Raw genomic sequence first — 20,558 nt, forward strand, 5'->3', positions numbered from 1 at the left:
GGGAAGCTCGACTCGCGGCGGGACGGACGGGGCGCGCCAAGGCAGCCGTCTCCGGAACAAAGAAGAAGCGCGCGCGTATTTGTGCGCGCGCGCGCGGCCCGAAGGGGCGTCCGCTGAGTAGCGGATGGGGGGGTGTGCTGCGCGCCCCTCCCCGGCCCGCCCCTCAAAACCTTCTTCTTTTTCTTCCCCGGCGCGCTCCTAGCGGAGAGAGGTCTCTGAGACAGCCGGGAGAGGGCGCCGCTCTCCGTCCCCACCGGCCTGGCCCGTGGCCCCCTCCCTCAGCCGCCACCCCCACTCCGAAGAGCGCACAAAGAGCGTCCCGGAGCGCACCCCTCCCGGCGGGGCGGGGCGGGCCGGCGCGCGCTCGGCTGCGTCCGCCTTAAAGGGCCCTGGCGGCTCCTCGCGCGCACTGCGCAGGCCCGGCCGCGGGCAGGGGGCGGGGAGGCGAGGCGAGGCGAGGGGAGGGTCCCAGGCGCGCTGCTGCTGCTGCTGCTGCTGCCCGCTGGCTGCCGCTCTGGCCGGCGTGCCCGCGGTGGCGGCGCAGCGCTCGTGCGCGTGGCAGCGCCCGCGGGGGCTCGCCGGGCGTGTACAGGACCCGGGGGCCGAGCATTCCGGAGGTCGCCGCGCTGGCAGGCGGCTCGGGCTCGCCCTAGGGGCTTTCCGATCTGCAGTTTCCAAGCGCCGTGGGACGAAGCGCTGTCCAAGTCCAAGGGGACAAAAAATGTGGGCGCGGGTGCGCGCGCGCGGGAGGGGACCGCGTGGGCGGGCGTGAGCCTTTGTGTCGCGGGCGCACCCGCGCAGGTGGGCAGCCCGTGCCGGGACTCGGCTCCACGGGGCCCGTCTTCCGTGTCCAAGGGCTTGGGGCTATCCCTTGGAGACTGGCGACGGGCCCTTCTCCTAGTGGCAGCTCTCTGGCTTCACAGATGGTCTATGGTGGTGAAGAGGGGGCACTAACGGGACTTTCTAAGGACCGCTCTTCCAGAGCCGTGCCCCGGGCGGCGTCCGAGTTGGGCGCGTTTCTTCCTTGCTGTCTCCGGCGAGGGAGCAGACCTGAGGGATGGCGATGTCCGCCGGCTGCTAGGTGCGCACAAGTGTCCCAGGCCTGCCAGCCCCGCATTCGACAACAAAGAGAGGCGTTAGCAGCGGCGGCGGGGGAGGGGCGCGGCCGGCGGGGCCGGGGCGGGCTGCGGCGTGGGGGAGGCGCTCGCTCGGCCCGCGGCCTCCGCCCGCCCCCGGGCCGGCGCGCGCGCCAATCGCCTCCCCCAGCGATAGTGTCAGTAGCATTGTAGTGTCAGCTCCCGCCGGTGACGTTGCGCCTCCCTCGTCCCCCTCCGGAGCCGTCTGGCTGCAGAGGCTCAGTCAAGAGGCGGGGAGCAGAGGAGGAAAAAGCGCTGAGTGAGGGCGGGCGGGCGGGCGGGCGGGAGGGAGTGGAGGAGCTGGGGAGGGGCTCCTTAAAGCAACGCTGCTGTCGCTCGCCGGCTCGCTTTTGCGCTCGGCTTTTGTGGCCAGCCAGCCGGGCACTCGGGGGGCACGCGCGGCCGCCGCTCGAGCTTTGCCCCCACCCCGCCCGCCCGCCTGCCTGCAGCCCTTGGGGTGGGGACCCCGGCGGGAGCTCCTGCAGTCGCTGCCCGGTGCGGAGCGCGCGCGCGGCGGCGGCGGCGGCGGCAGCGGCGACCCGGTCCTCCTCCCGACGCCGAGGAAGGAACGACGGAGCCCTCTGCAGCTGGCCGGCCTCCCCGCCCCTGACCACCCGCTTCCCGGCTGCCCTTTGTGGCCGCAGCTGCTGGCCGCCGAGCCTAGGGCCGGCGGGGGCGCAGCGCGCACGGCCGAGCGATGCCCAGCTCGCTGTTTGCCGACCTGGAGCGCAACGGCAGCGGAGGGGGAGGCGGCGGCGGCGGTGGCGGGGGCGGCGGCGGCAGTGGCAGCGGCGGGGAGACCCTGGACGACCAGCGAGCCCTGCAGCTCGCGCTCGACCAGCTGTCCCTTCTGGGGCTGGACAGTGACGAGGGCGCCTCTCTGTACGACAGCGAGCCGCGCAAGAAGAGCGTGAACATGACCGAGTGTGTGCCGGTGCCCAGCTCCGAACATGTCGCCGAAATCGTGGGGCGGCAAGGTGGGTCTGGGCGCCTGGGGTGTCGGGGCCACTAGCCTGGCAGGGAGAGGGCTGTGAGCGCGATAGGGAGCCGCGGCGCTGGGGGCGCCTCGGGGGAACCAGGCAGCGCCGCGCGCAGGGCCGGCGCCCAGACAAAGAAAGTGCGGGCAGGCTGCCTCCCGCAGCCGCGCCGCCGCCCCAGCAGGACACACTTTCTCCTGCAGAAACCTCTGCTCTCTTCCCTGAGTGCCTCCAGCCCGCCCGGGAAAGAGAATCTACAAGATGCTTGGTGGTGCTAGGGGGGAGGGGGATTTTGATCGGTCCTTGGGGAGGGGGGAGGAGAAGGAGGAGGAGGAGGAGTGAACGAGCATCGGATGGGAGGGTTTCTGCAGAACGCAATGGAGAGCCGAGGAGGAACAATGGGTCCCGGGACTGCTTTCCCCCCCACTCCGCCCCATATCCTCCCGCAAAGTCCCCCAACGTGGAGGACTCATGGTCCCCCGAACCCCTCGTGCGCCCGCGTCTTGCAGGCGGCCGGCGCGCCCAGCTGGATCCCAGCGGCATCTCCACAGATGACTTTTCTGGGATTCTCGGTTTTGGCACGGGACGACTGCAGTCCCTGGAGGGGTGGGGTGGGGGAGAAGGACCCAGCAGCCAGTGGGCTGTTCTTCAGAACCTCGCGGGTGGAAGCCGCGGCACAGCCCGTGGAGCGGCCCTGAGGTTAGGGCGAGAGGGAGACGCCCCCTCGCTTCTCCACGCGCTCGCGTCCCGGGCGCGGCGGCCTGCCCCCGTCGCCTCCGCGGTAACCCCGGGGGTAATGGGCGTGTCTCCTCTATCTCCTTTCCTCTCCTCTCCTCCCGCATCCCGGTCTCCCAGGTTGTAAAATCAAAGCGCTGCGGGCCAAGACCAACACTTACATCAAGACCCCAGTCCGCGGGGAGGAGCCTGTCTTTGTTGTGACGGGCAGGAAAGAGGATGTGGCCATGGCTCGCAGAGAGATCATCTCCGCGGCCGAACACTTCTCCATGATACGCGCCTCGAGGAACAAGAACACCGCGCTCAACGGCGCGGTGCCGGGACCGCCCAACCTGCCTGGGCAGACCACCATCCAGGTGCGAGTGCCCTACCGCGTGGTGGGGCTCGTGGTGGGGCCCAAGGGAGCCACGATCAAGCGCATCCAGCAGCAAACGCACACCTACATCGTTACGCCCAGCCGTGACAAGGAGCCCGTGTTCGAGGTGACGGGCATGCCAGAGAACGTGGACCGCGCCCGCGAGGAGATTGAGGCGCACATCGCCCTGCGCACCGGCGGCATCATCGAGCTCACGGACGAGAACGACTTCCACGCCAACGGCACCGACGTGGGCTTCGACCTCCACCACGGGTCCGGCGGGTCCGGCCCGGGCAGCCTCTGGAGCAAGCCCACGCCCAGCATCACGCCCACCCCTGGCCGCAAGCCCTTCTCCAGCTACCGCAACGACAGCTCCAGCTCTCTCGGCAGCGCCTCCACAGACTCTTACTTCGGGGGCGGCGGCGGTGGGAGCAACGGCAGTGCGGCCGCTACCGCCCAACGCCTGGCGGACTACAGCCCCCCAAGCCCCGCCCTCAGCTTTGCACACAACGGCAACAACAACAACGGCAACGGGTACACCTACGCAGCGCCGGGGGAGGCCCCTGTGCCCTCGCCTGACGGCTGCCCTGAGCCCACGTTTGACCCGGCTCCAGCGCCCCCACCCGGGGCGCCCCTACTCTGGGCCCAGTTCGAGCGGTCCCCAGGGGGCGGACCCGCAGCCCCGGCGTCCTCTTCCTGCTCTTCCTCGGTCTCTTCGTCCGCTTCCTCGTCCTCTGTGGTCTTCCCTGGGGCTGGTGCCGGTGCGCCCTCCAATGCCAACCTGGGGCTGCTGGTGCACCGCCGGCTGCACCCGGGCGCCAGCTGCCCGCGCCTATCTCCGCCCCTGCACATGGCCCCGGGGGCTGGTGAGCACCACCTGGCGCGCCGGGTGCGCAGCGACCCGGGCGGAGGCGGCCTGACCTACGCCGCTGCCTATGCCAATGGGCTGGGGGGGCAGCTGCCAGGCTTGCCGCCGTCGGACACTTCGGGCTCCTCGTCGTCGTCCAGCTCTTCCTCCAGCTCCTCGTCGTCCTCCTCCGGGCTGCGACGCAAGGGCAGCCGCGACTGCTCCGTGTGCTTCGAGAGCGAGGTGATTGCTGCGCTGGTGCCCTGCGGCCACAACCTCTTCTGCATGGAATGCGCTAACCGCATCTGCGAGAAGAGTGAGCCTGAGTGTCCGGTTTGCCACGCGGCGGTCACTCAGGCTATCCGCATCTTTTCCTGAAGGCAGCGCGCGCATGTGCCTGCGCAGATTTGCGCGGGGGGGCCTTGCCTGGCGGGGAACCCGAAGCCCTCTCCATCCTATACCACCTCCCTCGCCTGCCTGCTTGGCTTCTTGGTGCCCAGTTTTCCTTCCCTCCCTGTTCCTCTCCAGCACACTCCGAGATCCGAGAGAGGAGCTTGGAAAGCTGTAGTATCGGCTCTTTTTTTTTTTTTAAACCTCTTCTTCTTCTTCTTTTTTTTTTTTTTTTAAGATTTAAGTTCTAAACAAAGAAACTTGCCAGGAATTATCTGCATCTGAGAGTACTGTACCCTGGGAAACTTGCGAACCACCTGAACATGCATGCTGTATATGTAATAGGAACGGCCACAGTCTAGTGATGTTAGTTTTTACACTGTACCCACCTAGGAAGCTCCCGAAAGAGGACCCTCCCCCAAAGTGTCCCATTCGCTCACCGTAGGAAGAAATGAACAGTAGTGGACTGTTGCCCTGTGCGTCCCCTCGTGGGTGGGTTCCTGTGACGCTCGTTGCAGAATGCCGCGGATCCTTTACCGAGTGTCCATGGCAGGGCCAGGAGTTCCCCTGACACCAGGATACTGCAGCTTTATTAAAGTTAAAAAGAAACTGTAACATATCTCTTATATATTAAAAAAAAAAAGAAAAAAAGTTTAAAAAGTTTTAAAGAGAAATTGCATTAATACAGATTGAAGTATTTTATTCTTTTTTGACTTGAAAAATTATATTTCATATTGCAAAGATGTTTACAAGTATTTTAATTTAAGTTCAGTGAACTTTTTGTAGCTGGGTTAAATCTTTTTATTTTAGTATGGCCTTAGGGCAAAGAACACTGTATTATTTTAATGATCACACAATTGTGATGGAATTACAAACCATAAAATGTGTAATGTTTTGAACAGTATTCTGTTGGGATGGAGATTTTATAGGTTCAGACAAATCTAGATCTGCTTCACCCAGCATATTTTCTATTCAGTGATATAAAGCCTATTTTATTCTATATTATTACAAAAAACCCCCCACAAAATGTATAAACACGTCAAAAGGAACCGTTGACGCTTTCTAACATTTGTATAAATAGAATTCAGTGCAAGTTACAAAAATTCTGTTGCACCACTATAGTTTTAGTATTTCTATTTTAATACATTTGTTTACCACTTGTTTATGTATATGTAGGTGATGTTACTTGAGCTTAAATGTACTTTACCGAGCAAAGTTTAAAAAAACAAAGTATATTTTATTTTATGATAAAGGGCCTTTAACCTCATGGTCAAATACTAATATTATATTTGCTGAGACAAGATTTGAAATTGTATCAAGAGTTTTATTTTTCTGACATTTAAAGTTCTACATAATAAAGGTAAAACTTAAGTAATGGTGCTACTTCATTTTTTAAGTATTTCTATATAAATAAAATATTGAAGAAAATCTAGGTTGTGTGGTGACTTGATTTCTTAAAACATCTCGAACTGTTGCTGTATAAGGAAGGGCAAAGTTGAGGTGCCTGAGGGATGTCCTTCTAAAGTTCATGGAAGCTACACGCTAGGAAAGCACTGTGCATGAATTGCAAAGGTTTTTGGCCCCCAAGTAAACCTGACTTTTGAAGTCCCTTGGTATAACTTGCAGTCGCATTATGGTTTGAGTCTTGTCAGTACGAGGATTTTTTTGTAAAGAGGCCAGAAGTATGGTTTGGTGGACCCGTGGGCCTGCTGAGGAGTGCTGTGTACAGACGGCGGGTATCTGCTGAATCGGGGCCTATGCCATTCCGTCACAGAGGCAGAGTGCCTAGCACCTGCCATATTTATAGGGGTCCAGGAAAACAGTGAACTCTAGAACAAAAGGAAAAAAAAAACATGCAAAGGTTTTAATTTCCAGCTCCACCAACCCATTCCCTCAGCCCCCAAATTAAATTTGGCCTAACAGGTAAAGGTAATAATATTAAAGCACTTAATGGTTGTATGAGAAATTTTAAAGTGCATGTTGTGGCTGAGGAAGGGGCCCAGGGAAATCTGTAGGGGCCTGGGTGGGCCCTAACTATAGAGGGTTTGTAGGGCCTGCAGTGTAGAATAGAGAAGTAGGTCTTGTCTATAGTGAGTTTCCTTGGCATGCCACTTCCTGGGGGTGTGGGGGCATGGGGGAAGCCCAGGGCAGGAGGGGTGGCCTTTTCTGCTTGCTGGATTTGAGCACAGGTCTTAACAGCCTTCTGCTTGTAGGGCAGGCTAATTGGTGTTGACAGGCTGCGGGTGTTAACTGTTTGTTGTTGCTTGAGGGGAGTTTCTGTTTGCTTTTGGCAGGCTGCACCTGCTCCCTGGCTGTGGGGGCTACGTGGAGGGAGAAGCTGAGGGGCGTCCACCTGCCCTGAACTCTGTTTAGGAATGAATGACCAGACCCAGCTGCTGGAATTCCGGTCACCTCGCAGGCTGGGCTGGCCCCTGGAGAAGCAGCATCTGGTGGCAAGGTGGCCTGTTATTTAGTGTAGTCTTAACAGATGAATCCAGAGAAAAGGGTACACCCATAGCATGTGCAGGGTCCCTCTTTTCCCTTGTGTTCGTTTTAAATTTTTGTCTGGAGGTGGTTCTCTTGACTGCCCATGTAGCTCTTGCTTTGCTTGGTTTCCGTGATGAATGCGTCTTTCGGTGGAAGGGGAAGAAGTGGCCCTGCCTGGAGACTTGCTGGCAGCATCTTCCAAGCCTGCAAAGTTTGCAGGCAGCGCTTACACCCTTCGCTTCTTCATGGAGGCCGGGAGTCCAGTTGAGATTTGGAGAGAAGAGACCACCATGTCCAGTCCCCACTTTTCTTATTTGTCTGGAAATGCCCAGGATAGAACCAAGACTCTTTTAAAAAAAAAGTGATATATTTATTTATTTATAATTGAAAGAGTTGAGAAGGATAACAGTCCTCTGGTTCGCAACCCAATGATCTCAGTGGCCAGAGCTGGGTTGATTCAAAACCAGGACCTGGAACTTTTTCCTGCATCTCCCACATGGGTGGCAGGGACCCAAGCACTCAAGCCATCTTCGCTGCTTTCCCAGGTGCGTTGGCAGGGAGCTGGACTGGAAGTGAAATAGCTGGGACTCAAAGCGGCGCCCATATGGGCTATGAGTGCCACAGGCAGAGGCTCAACCTACTGCGTTGGCTTCTAAGGGGTTTTCCAAGTGCCTTTTGTGCAGGTGACCCCTGGCTGTGGCTGTGACAGTCCTCCAGCTAGGAAGATGACAAGTGCCACCCCATGTGCCCTCTGGTGACCAGCAGCCTCCACACCCAGGTCACTATATGCATCTCCCTCTTGTGACTCTTCTAGGCTTGATTTCTTCATAGAGTTTAGGGATCCTCAGGGGGAGAGGGGATGGTGATTTTGCAATTTGTTGTTATTGTATGAATAGGTGGAGGCCAGGGATGCTGAATATTCTACAGGGTCCAGGAGAACCCTAATTCAAAGGTTGAGAAACTGATACAGGCAAAGCAAGTATTGACTTCCCTGCCTTGACATGGGTGGTTCTGTTCCAACTGGGAAGAGCCTGAAGGTTGACTCTCAGTCTGGAATTATCCATTGCCCAGGGCAGCTCTTGGTATCTCAGGGACATTGTCAGAGGACCAGGCTATGCCTAAGTACAAGCCACAACCAAGGGACTCCCGGACGCTGCTTGATGATGCGGATGTCCAAAGCACTTTCTCCTCTCCACCGTGTCCTTCCCCAGCTGGGAGGCAGGCAGCTTGGAGAGTTCACTCTGCTCGCTTGGACAGTAAGATGCAAATCCTCAGGACACAGTACGCACTTGGGCTTTCAACCTCCCATCTTACCCTCACAAGTTCTCTGTGGTTAGGAAGAAACCCGTGAGATTCTCTGAACCTATCTGTGCCAGTGGCTTTCACCCTTACTCTACCAAGTTGGGCTGTGGGGGAAGGCTGTATATCCTCAGAGAGTTTTAGTCACTCATTGTCTGTTTGGTCTGGTCTTCCTGAGAAATCTGAATGAATCTGGGCTTTCTCGAGGGAGCTTTGAATCTGCTTTGTAGAGGCAAGGTGCCTTGAAAGAGATGGACCTCGTAATGACCATATTCACCCTTTCTCCACCTGGAGCAAGAAGGGTACTCCCTCCCTGGCTTGACCAACATGCTTTCCAATGTTCAGCTCCAATGCTTAGCTTTCCTCCTCTCCCTTACACAGTCAAGACCTGGCCTTGGTGTCCAGTGATGCTGAGACTATCCAAAGCTCTGTCTCTTTCCTGGTATGGGATCACCTGCTTCCTGGGCTGCAGAGAGTGGGTAGGGCCAAGTCCAGTGGCCCAGAGCAAGTTTGGTGGTGATCTCCGTGGCATCTTCAGTTTCCACTTTGGCCTGTGCAAAGGACCTTACATGAGCTCAATCCAGTGGGTTACATTGAGGAAACTCTTTCAACCTTACCTGCTGAGTGTGCTGAAGTGCAGGGAGATGCCCTGCATGAGGCCCCATGGTCAAGAGGCGTTGGCCCTAGAAGCACAGCCTTGAGTCTGTCCAACTCCCAAGGTCTCATCTTGAGCATTTCAGAAAAGGGACTTAAAAAAGATTGATGTCTTTGAAACGCAGAGTGACAGCCTTTCAAAGAGACAGAGGTTTTGCATCTGCTGGCTTACTTCCCAGTTGGCCACAAGGGGCAGGAGTGGGCCAAGCTGAAACCCGTTGCTTGGGAATATCATTTGGGTCTCTCCCACAAGTGGGTGCGGGGCTCCAAGAACTTGGACCCTCTTGCTGCCTTCCCAGGTGCAGTAGCAGGAAGCTGGATTGTAGGAGACACAGCGAAGACACAAACCCAGCACTGTGATATGGGATGCTGGTGTTTTAGGCGGCAGATGAACTCGGCACAGCACAATGCTCCCCTCCCTCTCCACCCCCACCCCATGTGAATTTTATGAGGTATTGTATATTTCGAAAAAAAGACATTTCACCTGTCACCAAGCAGCCCATCCCAGGAATGTGTTCCTTTCACATCAGAGAAATGTAACTGATTGGAAAAACCAAGCAGGGCCAGATTGAAGCCACTCACACGGAGAGCCTGTTGTAAGACCAGGGCCACTTCTGTGACACTAACCTCAAACCTGCCACCTCACATCTGTTTAGCGACTGACCGAACAATCCATATTACCCTCATTCTGCTACATTTCCTTTTTAGGAAGGCAAAAATAAGTTAAGCATTTGATGAGAACCAAATGAAGACAGACTTCTCTCCCTTTTAAAAAATGCTCCATAAAAATGTCACATGAACTAATTTAGGCAGAGAGGAAAAGAAGCCAAAATCCTGGCCTAGAAATGAAATGTGGCCCATTGTTGGGCTTCTGGAGTGCCAAGCCCTTTGTTGGACTTCCTATTATTGTTATTATTATTATCTTCCACTGACTTAATTTTCTAGGGCATGTAATAGAATCGTAGCATCTGGGCATGGCCTAAAAATGGCATGTTGGATGCTAACCAATCCTTGAGTCGTTAACGTTGGTTCCAAACCCAGGGCATGTTTCCATGCAAGACGTGGGGGAAGCAAATGGCGATGTTGCCACGGAGTTTGCTTGTCTGTGAAGAGGGCGAAGGTGTCCTGACTTCCAAGACCACAGGATGTGCTAGGCTCCTCCTGGGGGCTTTTATGTGGCACGCCCTAGCCCCTCCCACAGTGACCCCTCCCAGTTACCACTTTTGTTGTTTTTCACTTCCTCCCTAGGCTGAAATATGCTTCGAAGGCAGGGACCTCTTTCTCTGGGTCCCAAATAACACCTGAACTAGACCTTAACCAGCAGGATGTTTCTGACACACCTGGAAAGCCAGTACCAAGAATGTTTTGCTTGAAACAGCCTATGTGTCCATCCATAGGGGACTGACTTATAGGTGTGTGTAACACCTGCCCTACAGAGTTCTAGTTGTTACTGTGAATGAGATATGCTAGCTTGTTTTTCACCCCTATCATGAAATACCCCAGGCAGGCGATTTAGAAAGAAAAGAGGTTTATTTAGCTCACTGTTTTGAAGGCTAGAAAACCAAAGTCATGTAGTCCTGTTGGTGTGTCCAGTGGGAGCCTGACAGTGGATGGTGTTGTGGCAGAACTACATGCCAGATTGAGACTGGAAGACAAAGAGTCTGTCTGTGGGTCAGACCCAGGGTTTTACAGTAACTCTCCCAAGAATTCATTCTAGGAGGCTGACGTTTCCAACCCCAGGACAGTGGCCCCCGTGACCTAGGGGCCTCCTACTCATCTCTTCTGGAAGGTTTCATCACTTTTCTACATGGGTGCACCTGCAACCAAACTTTTCCAATGCACAAGCCCTTATGGGCCAAGCCACCTGCAAACCACAGCACGCGGGGATCACCCTGCAGAATGCCCCGGGATGGACTTTGGGAGGTGTCTCTGACACAGTCTTCAGTGACCCCCTCCCACCCACCCATGCGGTCTCCTCCCCTGTAGTGTTTTGTGTCTCATGTTCACAGATGAAAATGTAATGATAAGAATTCAATCCAGAAATCATAAAGGACGTTGATCAATTTGACCAGCAGTCTGACAAATCACGTATCTTGGCGAGGGATGCAGTGCTGTTATTTTCTTTTTGTATGTACTGGTTCACTCCCCAAATGGCTGCAACAGCTGGAGTTGAGCCAGTCTAAAGCCAGGAGTCAGGAGCTTCTTCTGGAGGGTCTCCCATGTGGGTGCAGGGTCCCAGGGACTTGGACCCTTCTCAGCTGCATCCTCAGGCATTTTAGCAGAGAGCTGGATTGGAAGTGAAGCACCCGGACTCGAACCGGAGCCCCTAAGGAATGCCAGTGTCGCAAGTGGAGGCTTAACTGAGTATGCCATGGTGCCAGCCCCTGAGAAATGCTGCTTTTATGGAGCAGTCTGAAGTGACCCCAGTCAGTTACGAAGAATTAACACACTGTTTCATGAAAACAGCCAAACCTGCCACCAGTGGCTTTGGCGTTCAGGGAAACACGTAGCTCGTTAAAGCCAGGATGGCATTGCCTTCATATTGCTGTGTGACTCAAAAGGAACATTGGCAACGGCGGTGCAAAGGCACAATCACTTCCATTGGCTTGGTAAACAAGATTGAGATGCTTGGCTTTGGTTATCTCACTTGCATTTTTACGGCATGCATCCTAGGTGGATGAATTCATCCGTACTCCACCATCAGGGAAGCCCATTGTACTCTGGACTCAGCCTCCAAGCTTCTGTGCTGTGAGATGGTGGGAAAATCACTTTGCATTTCTCAGCCCCAGTTTTCTCAGTTGGAAACCTGGAAGATTGCTTTGTAAACTAGTTCCTCGGGATGCCGAAATGAGAGCAACTGGGGGAAGACATAGCCAATGCCCATCTCTGGGTCCACTCCCAGGAAATTTGTATTCAATAATTTTTGGATGAGAGCTGAAAGTCTGCAGTTTAAAAAGCTTCCTGTATTCAGCAATAGGGAATAATTGGAGATACGAATGTATACTCTAGATGACACAGTAGAATGCTCTTCACACAAGTAAAGCGGCTTAATTTCTATTGCTAGTGGCAATATAATATTTGTTATTAAGAGGAGAAAGTGAAAGTTTCTTACGGTGTGCGTCATATGCTACATTTTTATTAAAATTATGGAGAGAGACGTATCTACAAATGTAATCTGATGCATGGAATGGAACTCTAGGCAGGAAACCCAAGTGAGGCTCTGGGACTGGAAAGAAGCTTATTTGTTAGCTGTATTTCCTTTTGGCTTGTATGGGTCTTAATTTTTTTTTTTTTTAATCTTTACTTATTTGAGAGCGAGATCTTCCATTTACTACTCACACCCTAAATGCTTAGGCCAGGCTGCAGCTGGGAGCTGACAACTCCATCCAAGTCTCCCACGAGTGGCAGTGACCCATGTACTTGCTCCATATCACCTGCTGGTTCCCAGCATGCACGTTAGTAGGAGGCTGAAGTTGTGAGTGGAGCCATTGTTTGAATCTAGGCACTTCAATGCTGGATGGTGGCGTCCCAAGTGGAGTGAAAACCACTATGCCAAAACCTGCTCCGGGGCTTTGAAGATGTATGTGGGACCTATTCAGAGGCATTCTTCTTTGATGGATAATGAATCAGTGTTGGTGTGTGGATATAACTGATGCACCACCTTGAAATGGGATGCTGCTGGTTAGGGAGGCTGTGTGCATGTGTGTGGGGAAGAGGAAGCATTTGTGGACCCTGTACTCTTTGCTCAGCAAAGTTTAAAATACCTAAGCAATATACATGATAAATTCTTTCTTAAAAAGACATATAGATATATAATTATATATGAATATAAAAAATATAAAGGTAGATAGATAGAGATTTCCATCTGCTTTTTCATTTCACAGATGGCCACAATGGCAGAGATGATGCCAGGTGGAAGCCAGGAGCCAGGAGTCTGATCCACGTCTCTGATGTGGGTGGCAGGGGCTCAAGTACTTGAATAACTTTCCACTGCTTTCCCAGGCACACCAGTAGGGAGCTGGATCAGAAATGGAGCATCCGGGTCCTGAGCCAGTGCCATATAGGGTGCTGGCATTGCAGGTGGCAGTTCTATCAGCTATACCACAATGGTGGTCCCCAAAGACATGATAAAATTTTGTATGAACCCTTGTGTGGTTAGGGGGGATGAGGGAAAAGGTAAAAACTTCTTGTGAGATTCTGAGACGAAGCTGGGCTTGGGACCCACAGGCCTGGGTGAACTCTGAGCTTCTTCTAAGGCTACCTGCATATAAACCGGAGAAACAGGCTAAATGTAGATGGTGTGGGTCCTGGAGCCTTGACTGAGAGTTTGGGCAGCACTTCAGGACATGAACTTCATGTTTTCTGCTAACTGGGAAGGTGAAGGATGAGTTGAGTTGTGGGTGTGGGGGCCAGTGGGACCCAGTAGCTTCATTATGATTCCAGCTAAGGCTGGTGAGGCGAGAGCAGAGTGCTTGGGAGAGAGCAGAGTTGTAAGGGTCCCGTAGAGGTACCATGCTGGATCAACCTGGCCGTCTTGAACTATGGTAACGGTGGCTTTGTGTGGATCCATGCACAAATGGTGACCATGTGGGATGTGGGAGGTGGAGCTCTGTAGAGGGAGGGTGGGCAGGGAGAGAGCACCCTTGGTGGCTCGGTGGCTAGGACAAGCTCAGTCAAGGCGGAGGAATGAGGATGTTGCAGGTGATGACTAAACATGGTGTCATGGGAGTCTTGGATCCAGATGGGAGTCACAGAGTCGGTGTTGTTGCTCACTGTTTCCTGACTGTGTTCTGTGTTTTTGCACGCCTGGGCCTTGGCTGGCACTCTTCCTTCTGCCTGGGAACTGTGTTGGGATTTCCAAAAGAGAGCAGAGCACCTCTGTGGAGGCCTGAGGCAGAGAGGCATGGCTGGCTGGGAGCAGAGTGTGTGAACCCACGGACTGGAGCAGAGGGCTGGGGAGGAAGCCTAACCAGGACTTAAAATGCAGCGTTTAAGGACATATTTGCCTCCAGTTGTAGGAAATGGCCTAGGTTGCCTTGTACCTAGGCAAGTGTAATACCACTGGAAGAAAAGCAGCCAATAGCTGGTAGGCATCCCAGGCCTGGTTAATGCCAATTTTGTATTAACTATACCAATGTGCTGGCATAGTTGCCTAGTCTATTTTAAAATTTAATTTAATTAAAAAAGATGATATGTGGGGGGATTTGGCTCTTCAGGTCCACAGTCTGGCTTGGACTGGCACATGCTAGCACCACTTGGCGCCGGGCACCCCATGCACTCCTGGGCACAGGGACTGTGGATTGATCAGGGAAAGGAGCAAGGGGATGTGTGGGAGGGAGGACTGCTGAGGGAGTGTGTTGCAGGTAAGGAATGACTTCTGAGGGACTTCCATCACCAAGGAAGAGGATGTTTTGGGAAGTAGTTGTAGGTAGAAGCTAGACTGAAGGGACTGGTGGTTGGGGCTGGCAGGTGAAGCCCCCTCCTGCAATGCTGGCATCCCATGTGATCCCACTTCTAATCCAGCTTCCTGAGAATGTGGAAGATGATCCAAGTACAGGGGCCTACCACCCAAGTGGGAGATCTGGGGAAAGTTCTTGGATGTGGGCTTTGGCCTGGCCCATCCTGAGTTCTTGGGGTCATTTGGGGGAGTGAACCAGCAGATGGAAGATCTCTCTCTCTCTCTCTCTCTCCCTCTCTGCAGCTCTTTCAAATAAATAAACAACTCTTAGAAAACCACTCAAAACGAGACCAGTGGTCCAAGATGGAGGTGGGCAGACCCAGGGACAGGGCAGCAGGGACACAAAGTCAGCTAGATGACAGCATCTCAGCATCTTGGGGTGAAAAGGCAGTTCAAGCAGTGCCTTTGCCGAGACTGGAATTGCTTCCTCATTCATTCTGCATTTCTTTTTTTTTTTTTTTTAAAGGATTTATTTATTTTTATTGGAAAGGCAGATATACAGAGAGGAGGAGAGACAGAGAGGAAGATCTTCCATCCTGTGATTCACTCCCCAAGCAGCTGCAATGGCTGGAGCTGAGCCAATCCAAAGCCAGGAGCCAGGAGCTCTTCCGGGTCTCCCACATGGGTGTAGAGTCCTAAAGATTTGGGCTGTCCTAGACTGCATTCCAAGTCCACAAAGCAGGGAGCTGGACAGGAAGCGGGGCTTGCGGGATTAGAACCGGTGCCCATATGGGATCTGAGTGCGTTCAAGGCAAGAATTTTAACTGCTATGCTATTACGCCTGGCCCCATGCTGTATTTCTTAAAGACAGGATTCCTCCTTCTGAAACTCCACCAGCAGCTCTCATGTTATGAATTGAATCCAGTTGCTTTTCCATCTGGAAATCCTGTAAGATTTGAAGTCATTGACGACGAAACTCCAAATACTCTCACGTCCATGCTATCCAGACTTCTGGCCTAACTTTGCCACAGTGAAGCTTTGGGTCATCCCCCTTTCTAAAGGTGTCCAACCAGATGCACTCCATTGGCTTGCAACACTCACTCATGTTTTAGTTGTGGATAGATCGGGGCAGAGTACCACCGTTGTTCCACACACTTGGCCTTAGGAAGCCCTTGCTCTTTTGATACATGCCCACTGTATTGGAGTCAGTCCTGACATGCACCATTACAATGCCTCACATCTGCTCCCAGCCCAGGGTTAATTTGGTGAATGTGGAATTTGGGGATGGGGTGGCCAAGTTATAGGTTTTCTTGGCCAGAGGGGAGTTTGTCCACAGGGCCTCTGTTATCTGTCCAAGCACATAAAGCCTTAGTGGAGAATGTGCTGGAAGCCAGGCACACTTAGCCATGAAGACCCGTAGAGGCTGCAAGACATTTCCCACTTTTTCCCCTTGAATTGCCTCAGTTTCCTGCAGGTGAGACCTCTGATGGGCAAGCAGATTGCCTTTCACAGTCTGATGTCATCTCTCTCCCTTTTATCTTGAAAAAAAATTGATTATTTGAGGCGAGGAGAGAAAATGAGCATACATTTCCACTCACAAATTCACTCTCCAGTGGCCACAATAGTCATGGCTGGACCAGGTGGAAACTGGAAGCTGAAAACTCAGGGTCACCCACGTGCATGGCGGGAACCCAACTCCTTGAGCCCTGATCAGCCGCCTCCCAGGGTATGCGTTCGCAGAAAGCCGAGTCAGGACACTGAGCTTAGAATCCAACCCAGGTGCCCTGATGGGTCACGTGGGCATCTTAACCCCAACCTCAAATACCCTACATGCGCTCTCCTCCATCCTTCCCAGGATGCAATATATTGTTGACCTCCTGCCAGGGTCCTATTCCATTCTGGAGAGTGACGGAATGTTCTGAAGGTCCGAGTTCTAATACCATCCTCCGCATGGGACGCAAGTTTGTGGTTGTGTGTAGAGAAAGAGAAGGTATAGATTCTGAGTAAAGGTGAAAATTCTTCCCCTCTACGAGACAACGCACCAAGCCTTGTCTATCACCGATGGCTTCTCACAGCACAACTTCTTAAAAGTTGTGGTCTCCATACGTCCCTTTTTTTTTTTGTCTGTGTAACATTGTAAAAACTTCATGGTAAAATATAGTATGGGGGTTTTTCCAGAGACACAGAACCAGTGGAACACACAGAGAGGCACATGAGAGTGGAAGGACTGTGGGAATTAGCACAGGACTGCAAAGGTAGAGAGCTCCCAGGACACATGCTGTGGGGCAGTTTCGGCCCCAAGAAGCTATGGGTAATTCACCCCGAGGCTGAGGCCCCGGAACCAGGGGAGCTGAGGAGGTTGCTCTCAGGGTGTGACCGGGCTCCTTGGCACCCTGGATTCTAATGTCTGAGAGCAGAAAATGAACATCTCAGTCCCAGGCCACAAGCAGGGAGCTGGATGGGAAGCAGGGCCACTGGGGTTAGAACTGACACCCATATGGGATCTGGGTGTATGCATGGCGAGGACTTTAGCCGCCAGGCTACCGCACTGGGTCCTCCAGGAACTTTTTGAAGTGTTTGCATATTACAATACCACAGTACACAGCAGTTTAAGCATACTGGGACTAACACTGCCCATGTGAGTCACCAAATGTTTTATCTCAACTCTCTTCAGAAACTTCACTATTGCTTCTTCCCTCAGCTTCCACAGTTTAACTACACTTCATACACAGCCTAAGCTCACTTCCAGAAGCCACACTTCTTCCCTGCCTAAATAGAAACACAAAGTATATTCAAATGACCTAAGGGAGTAAATGTATGCATTATGGCTTTACAAATAACAATCAGGATTTTGCTAAACAGCCTGTCTCACCCTGGACCCAGCAGTGTGGCCCATGTTGAATAAGTATCAAAGACCAACAGTTGTTAGCATGCCTTGAAGATCCATTTATGTTATTTTCCATCTCTTTATATAAGCAGGCCCATCAATGTTGTTATTATCATCAAAATTTCATTTCCTTAGCTCAGTATCCATTAAGAAGCCTTGAGGGGCTGAAAGCCAGTCAGATTCCAGCAATTCTACTCTGAAGGAGAGATTAAAATGAATGAAAAACCTCTGATCTATATTTCCCATTCGAGATGAAAAACCTTCTCAAATTTCACTCGAAAATTTATGAGAAGTTTGGGACTGCAAGAGAGGGGTGGGATTTTTAAATTTACTGCCCCAGCGCCTTGCCCTCAGCTTAGTAAATCTGAGACTGCCAAGTTACTCGCAAGGAGCAAGTACATATCTAGCCTTCCAGGTTCTTGGTGGAACGAGGCCATGCAATTAATTTTGGAAACCAGAACAGAGGCCAAGGCAGCTCGATTCATCCTTCCTTAATCATTAGAACATGGACACTCCTGACCAATGTCCAGAATGAATCCATCAACTGCAAGCACATCTCACCACCACGGAGTACCCAGGACAGGGAAAATGGGAAAAGGCATTGTTGTGTGGTGTGATGATGGTATTTAATCACAGGGTCCCTGAGGAGCTCTGAAAGAAGGCCAGGCTCCCAGCATGCCAGGGAGGGTGAAGTCAACCCCCGCCCTAGCAAGGTTGTGCTGGAAAGGCAAAGCTGTTCCGTGTTCTTCTTCTTCTTTTTAAAAACTATTTATTTATTTTTATTGCAAAGTCAGATATACAGAGAGGAGGAGAAACAGAGAGGAAGATCTTCCGTCTGATGATTCACTCCCCAAGTGAGCGCAACAGCCGGTGCTGCGCTGGAACTTCCGCCAAGTCTCCTACGTGGGCGCAGGGTCCTAACACTTTGGGCCATCCTCGACTGCTTTCCCAGGCCATAGGCAGGGAGCTGGATGGGAAGTGGAGCTGCCGGGATTAGAACTGGTGCCCATATGGGATCCCGGCGTGTTCAAGGCGAGGACTTTAGCCACTAGGCCACGCCGCTGGGCTCTTTCCCGTGTTCTTAATGGCTCACGAAGTTCGAATATGATTTATAGACTATTCCCAGGGGCTCCCGAGCAGGCATCTGAAGGCTCCGTCCTTCAGAAGGGCTGGGTTATGTGTGATGATCACTGGGGTCCCACGCAGAGTGGGCACAAGGTAGGCAGCAGAGCGGGGATTCCTCCTCTTTCTGGGATAGGGTTACGTCGGATTGCGATGATGCTGCAGACAGGCACTTCCGGTACTGCACCCTACGAGACTTGTATCACAGAAAGGCCTTGTCTGCCTTTCTGCAGGCAAGGTTGCTCCCCTCTGCGGGCCAAGGAGAGCTCTCTCCTGGAGTACATCTTCTGCTCCCTGTCTCCGCTTTGTTCTCTGTGCACACCTGTCTGGGCACCTGCCTGTCCATTCGTGTTCTTCTTCCCCCAAGGACCCCAGCTATCCTGAAGTGGAATCCATCTTTGCAGGACTCCAACATAGCTTTTTTTCCACTTGAGCCCACAACACCTCCTGGGATGTTTTAATTAGGGGTTCATTGGCTTTCACCCCAGATAACCTGCTCTCCCACGTGACCGTACATGCATACTTTTGTCTGAGCCTCAAGCGTACAAACTAGGTCTTACTCTCTCCTTAGATGTGCATAGAAAGTAATGAGTTTGCCAGATCTGTGACAGCATACCTTGTAGCCAAGGTCTTACTAATTTGTCCTAGGAGCCACTTCTCCTCCTGAAGATGGAACTGTCCACACTGCAGAGCCCATTTTGTTTCTCTAAGGGCCATACTGGGGGATTCAGCTGAGGCATGCTGGAGGCCAGGGCCATGGTGCAGCTTGCTCGTGTTCCAGTTCCACCTGCAGTGCCAGCACCCCATAGGCATGCTGGTTCCTCTCCCAGCTGCTCCATTTTTTATCCATCTTCCTGCTAATAGCCCAGGAAAGCAGCAGAGTCCTTGGGCCTCTGCAGCTACGTGGGAGGCCGCCTGGAAGAGGCTCCTGACTTTAGCCTAGCCCAGTCCTTGCCAGTATGGCTGTCAGGGGATAGATAATCCAGTAGGGGGAAGATCTCTGTCTCTCCTACTCTGACGTTCAGGTAGAATAAATAAATCTTAAAAACAAAAACTGAGATGTGCTAGTAGTGTCCCATCTTCTCAGATATCATGTTTTAAATACTTATTTGAGAGTTGGGGGAGGTAGCGAAGCATGTACGTGAGCTCTCACACACACACGCGCGCGCGCACACACACACACACACAGTGTTCTTATGTTCTGGTGCACCCCTCACATGCCTACAATGGCTTCCTGACTTCAAGCTGGGAACTGGGAACTCCATCCGGGTTTCTCAGTGTGAGAAGCAGAAACCATGTCATTTGAACCATCTCCGCTACCTCCATGGAACTCCCTTAGTTGCAGCTGGAACCAGGAGCCAGAGCTAGGAGTAGAACCCAGGCAGCTGAAGGTGGAACATGAGGATCTTCACCCTGAGGCCACCTTTCCACCACATTGCTTTGGGTGGCCTCTTTTGGCCCAGGCTTGGGGAAGGGTGCAATTTTGGAAGGTTCCATTTGCCTTTTCCACTGTGATAGCTCTTAGGTCACAGATCCAGGACTCAGTGTAAGGGTATGATACACAGAATGTGACTCCTTGGGGGTGCTTGTGTCCTAGTCCTTGGAAGCTCTGGATAACGTTACTCTACATGGCAAAGCAGCTTTGCATGTGTGAGCTTAAAAACCTTGTGTGTGGGAGATTACCCAGGACTATCTGTGTGGACCAGTAGGTTGACAAAGGCACATGAGAAAGAGATGTGATGGAGGAAGCAGAAAGGGGAGTAATGCAACTGCCAGCTTTGAGCACAGAAACTGAGCCCATTGCAGAAGGCTCTATCTACATTGGCATATCTTGATCTATTTATATCTCTATGACTCATGGTAAGGAACTAGCTCATGTGACCACAGAGCCCAAGGCATCCCGCAGTGTGTAGTCTGCCAGCTGGAACCCCTAAGAAACAGGTGCTATGGGCCTGAGGACCTGCGAGATCCACCATCAAGGGTAGAAGGCAGATGTGTAGGTCCAAAGGTTAGATGGAACCCTGGCTTCCCCCTTCCTCTCCTTGTTGGTTCTGTTCAGCTCCACAGTGAACTGGATGGTCCCTGTCTTTGGTTCACTTGTGCTGCCACAACGAAACCCTTTGGACGGGGTCATTTATATGCATCAGAAAGTGAGGGATTTTGGCTTTTAAGATTGAGCCACTGTGAAGGCGCTGACCAACTCAGTGTCTAGTGGAGGTCCTCAGCTTCATGCAAAGAAAGGGGGAAGGGGCCAACAAACTCATTCAACAA

At 52.7% G+C, this 20,558-nt stretch overlaps 1 protein-coding gene across 2 annotated transcripts; it reads left to right on the top strand.

The window, feature by feature from the left end:
* The first annotated feature begins 489 nt into the window (after window positions 1–489).
* Window positions 490–5,037, top strand: MEX3B (mex-3 RNA binding family member B). Of its 2 annotated transcripts, XM_058665543.1 has the most exons (3): window positions 490–1,081; window positions 2,028–2,113; window positions 2,969–5,037. In XM_058665543.1, the coding sequence occupies exons 1-3, from the start codon at window positions 924–926 to the stop codon at window positions 4,426–4,428; spliced, it is 1,704 nt and encodes a 567-aa protein (XP_058521526.1). In that variant the 5' UTR covers window positions 490–923; the 3' UTR covers window positions 4,429–5,037. The 2 variants fall into 2 exon arrangements, with proteins under 2 accessions (XP_058521526.1, XP_004594641.2); XM_004594584.2 differs by lacking the exon at window positions 490–1,081 and having other exon boundaries at window positions 1,585–2,113.
* Window positions 5,038–20,558: the final 15,521 nt, after the last annotated feature.

This window comes from Ochotona princeps, chromosome 6 (genome assembly GCF_030435755.1).
Source record: "Ochotona princeps isolate mOchPri1 chromosome 6, mOchPri1.hap1, whole genome shotgun sequence".
Classification (NCBI taxonomy): domain Eukaryota; kingdom Metazoa; phylum Chordata; class Mammalia; order Lagomorpha; family Ochotonidae; genus Ochotona; species Ochotona princeps.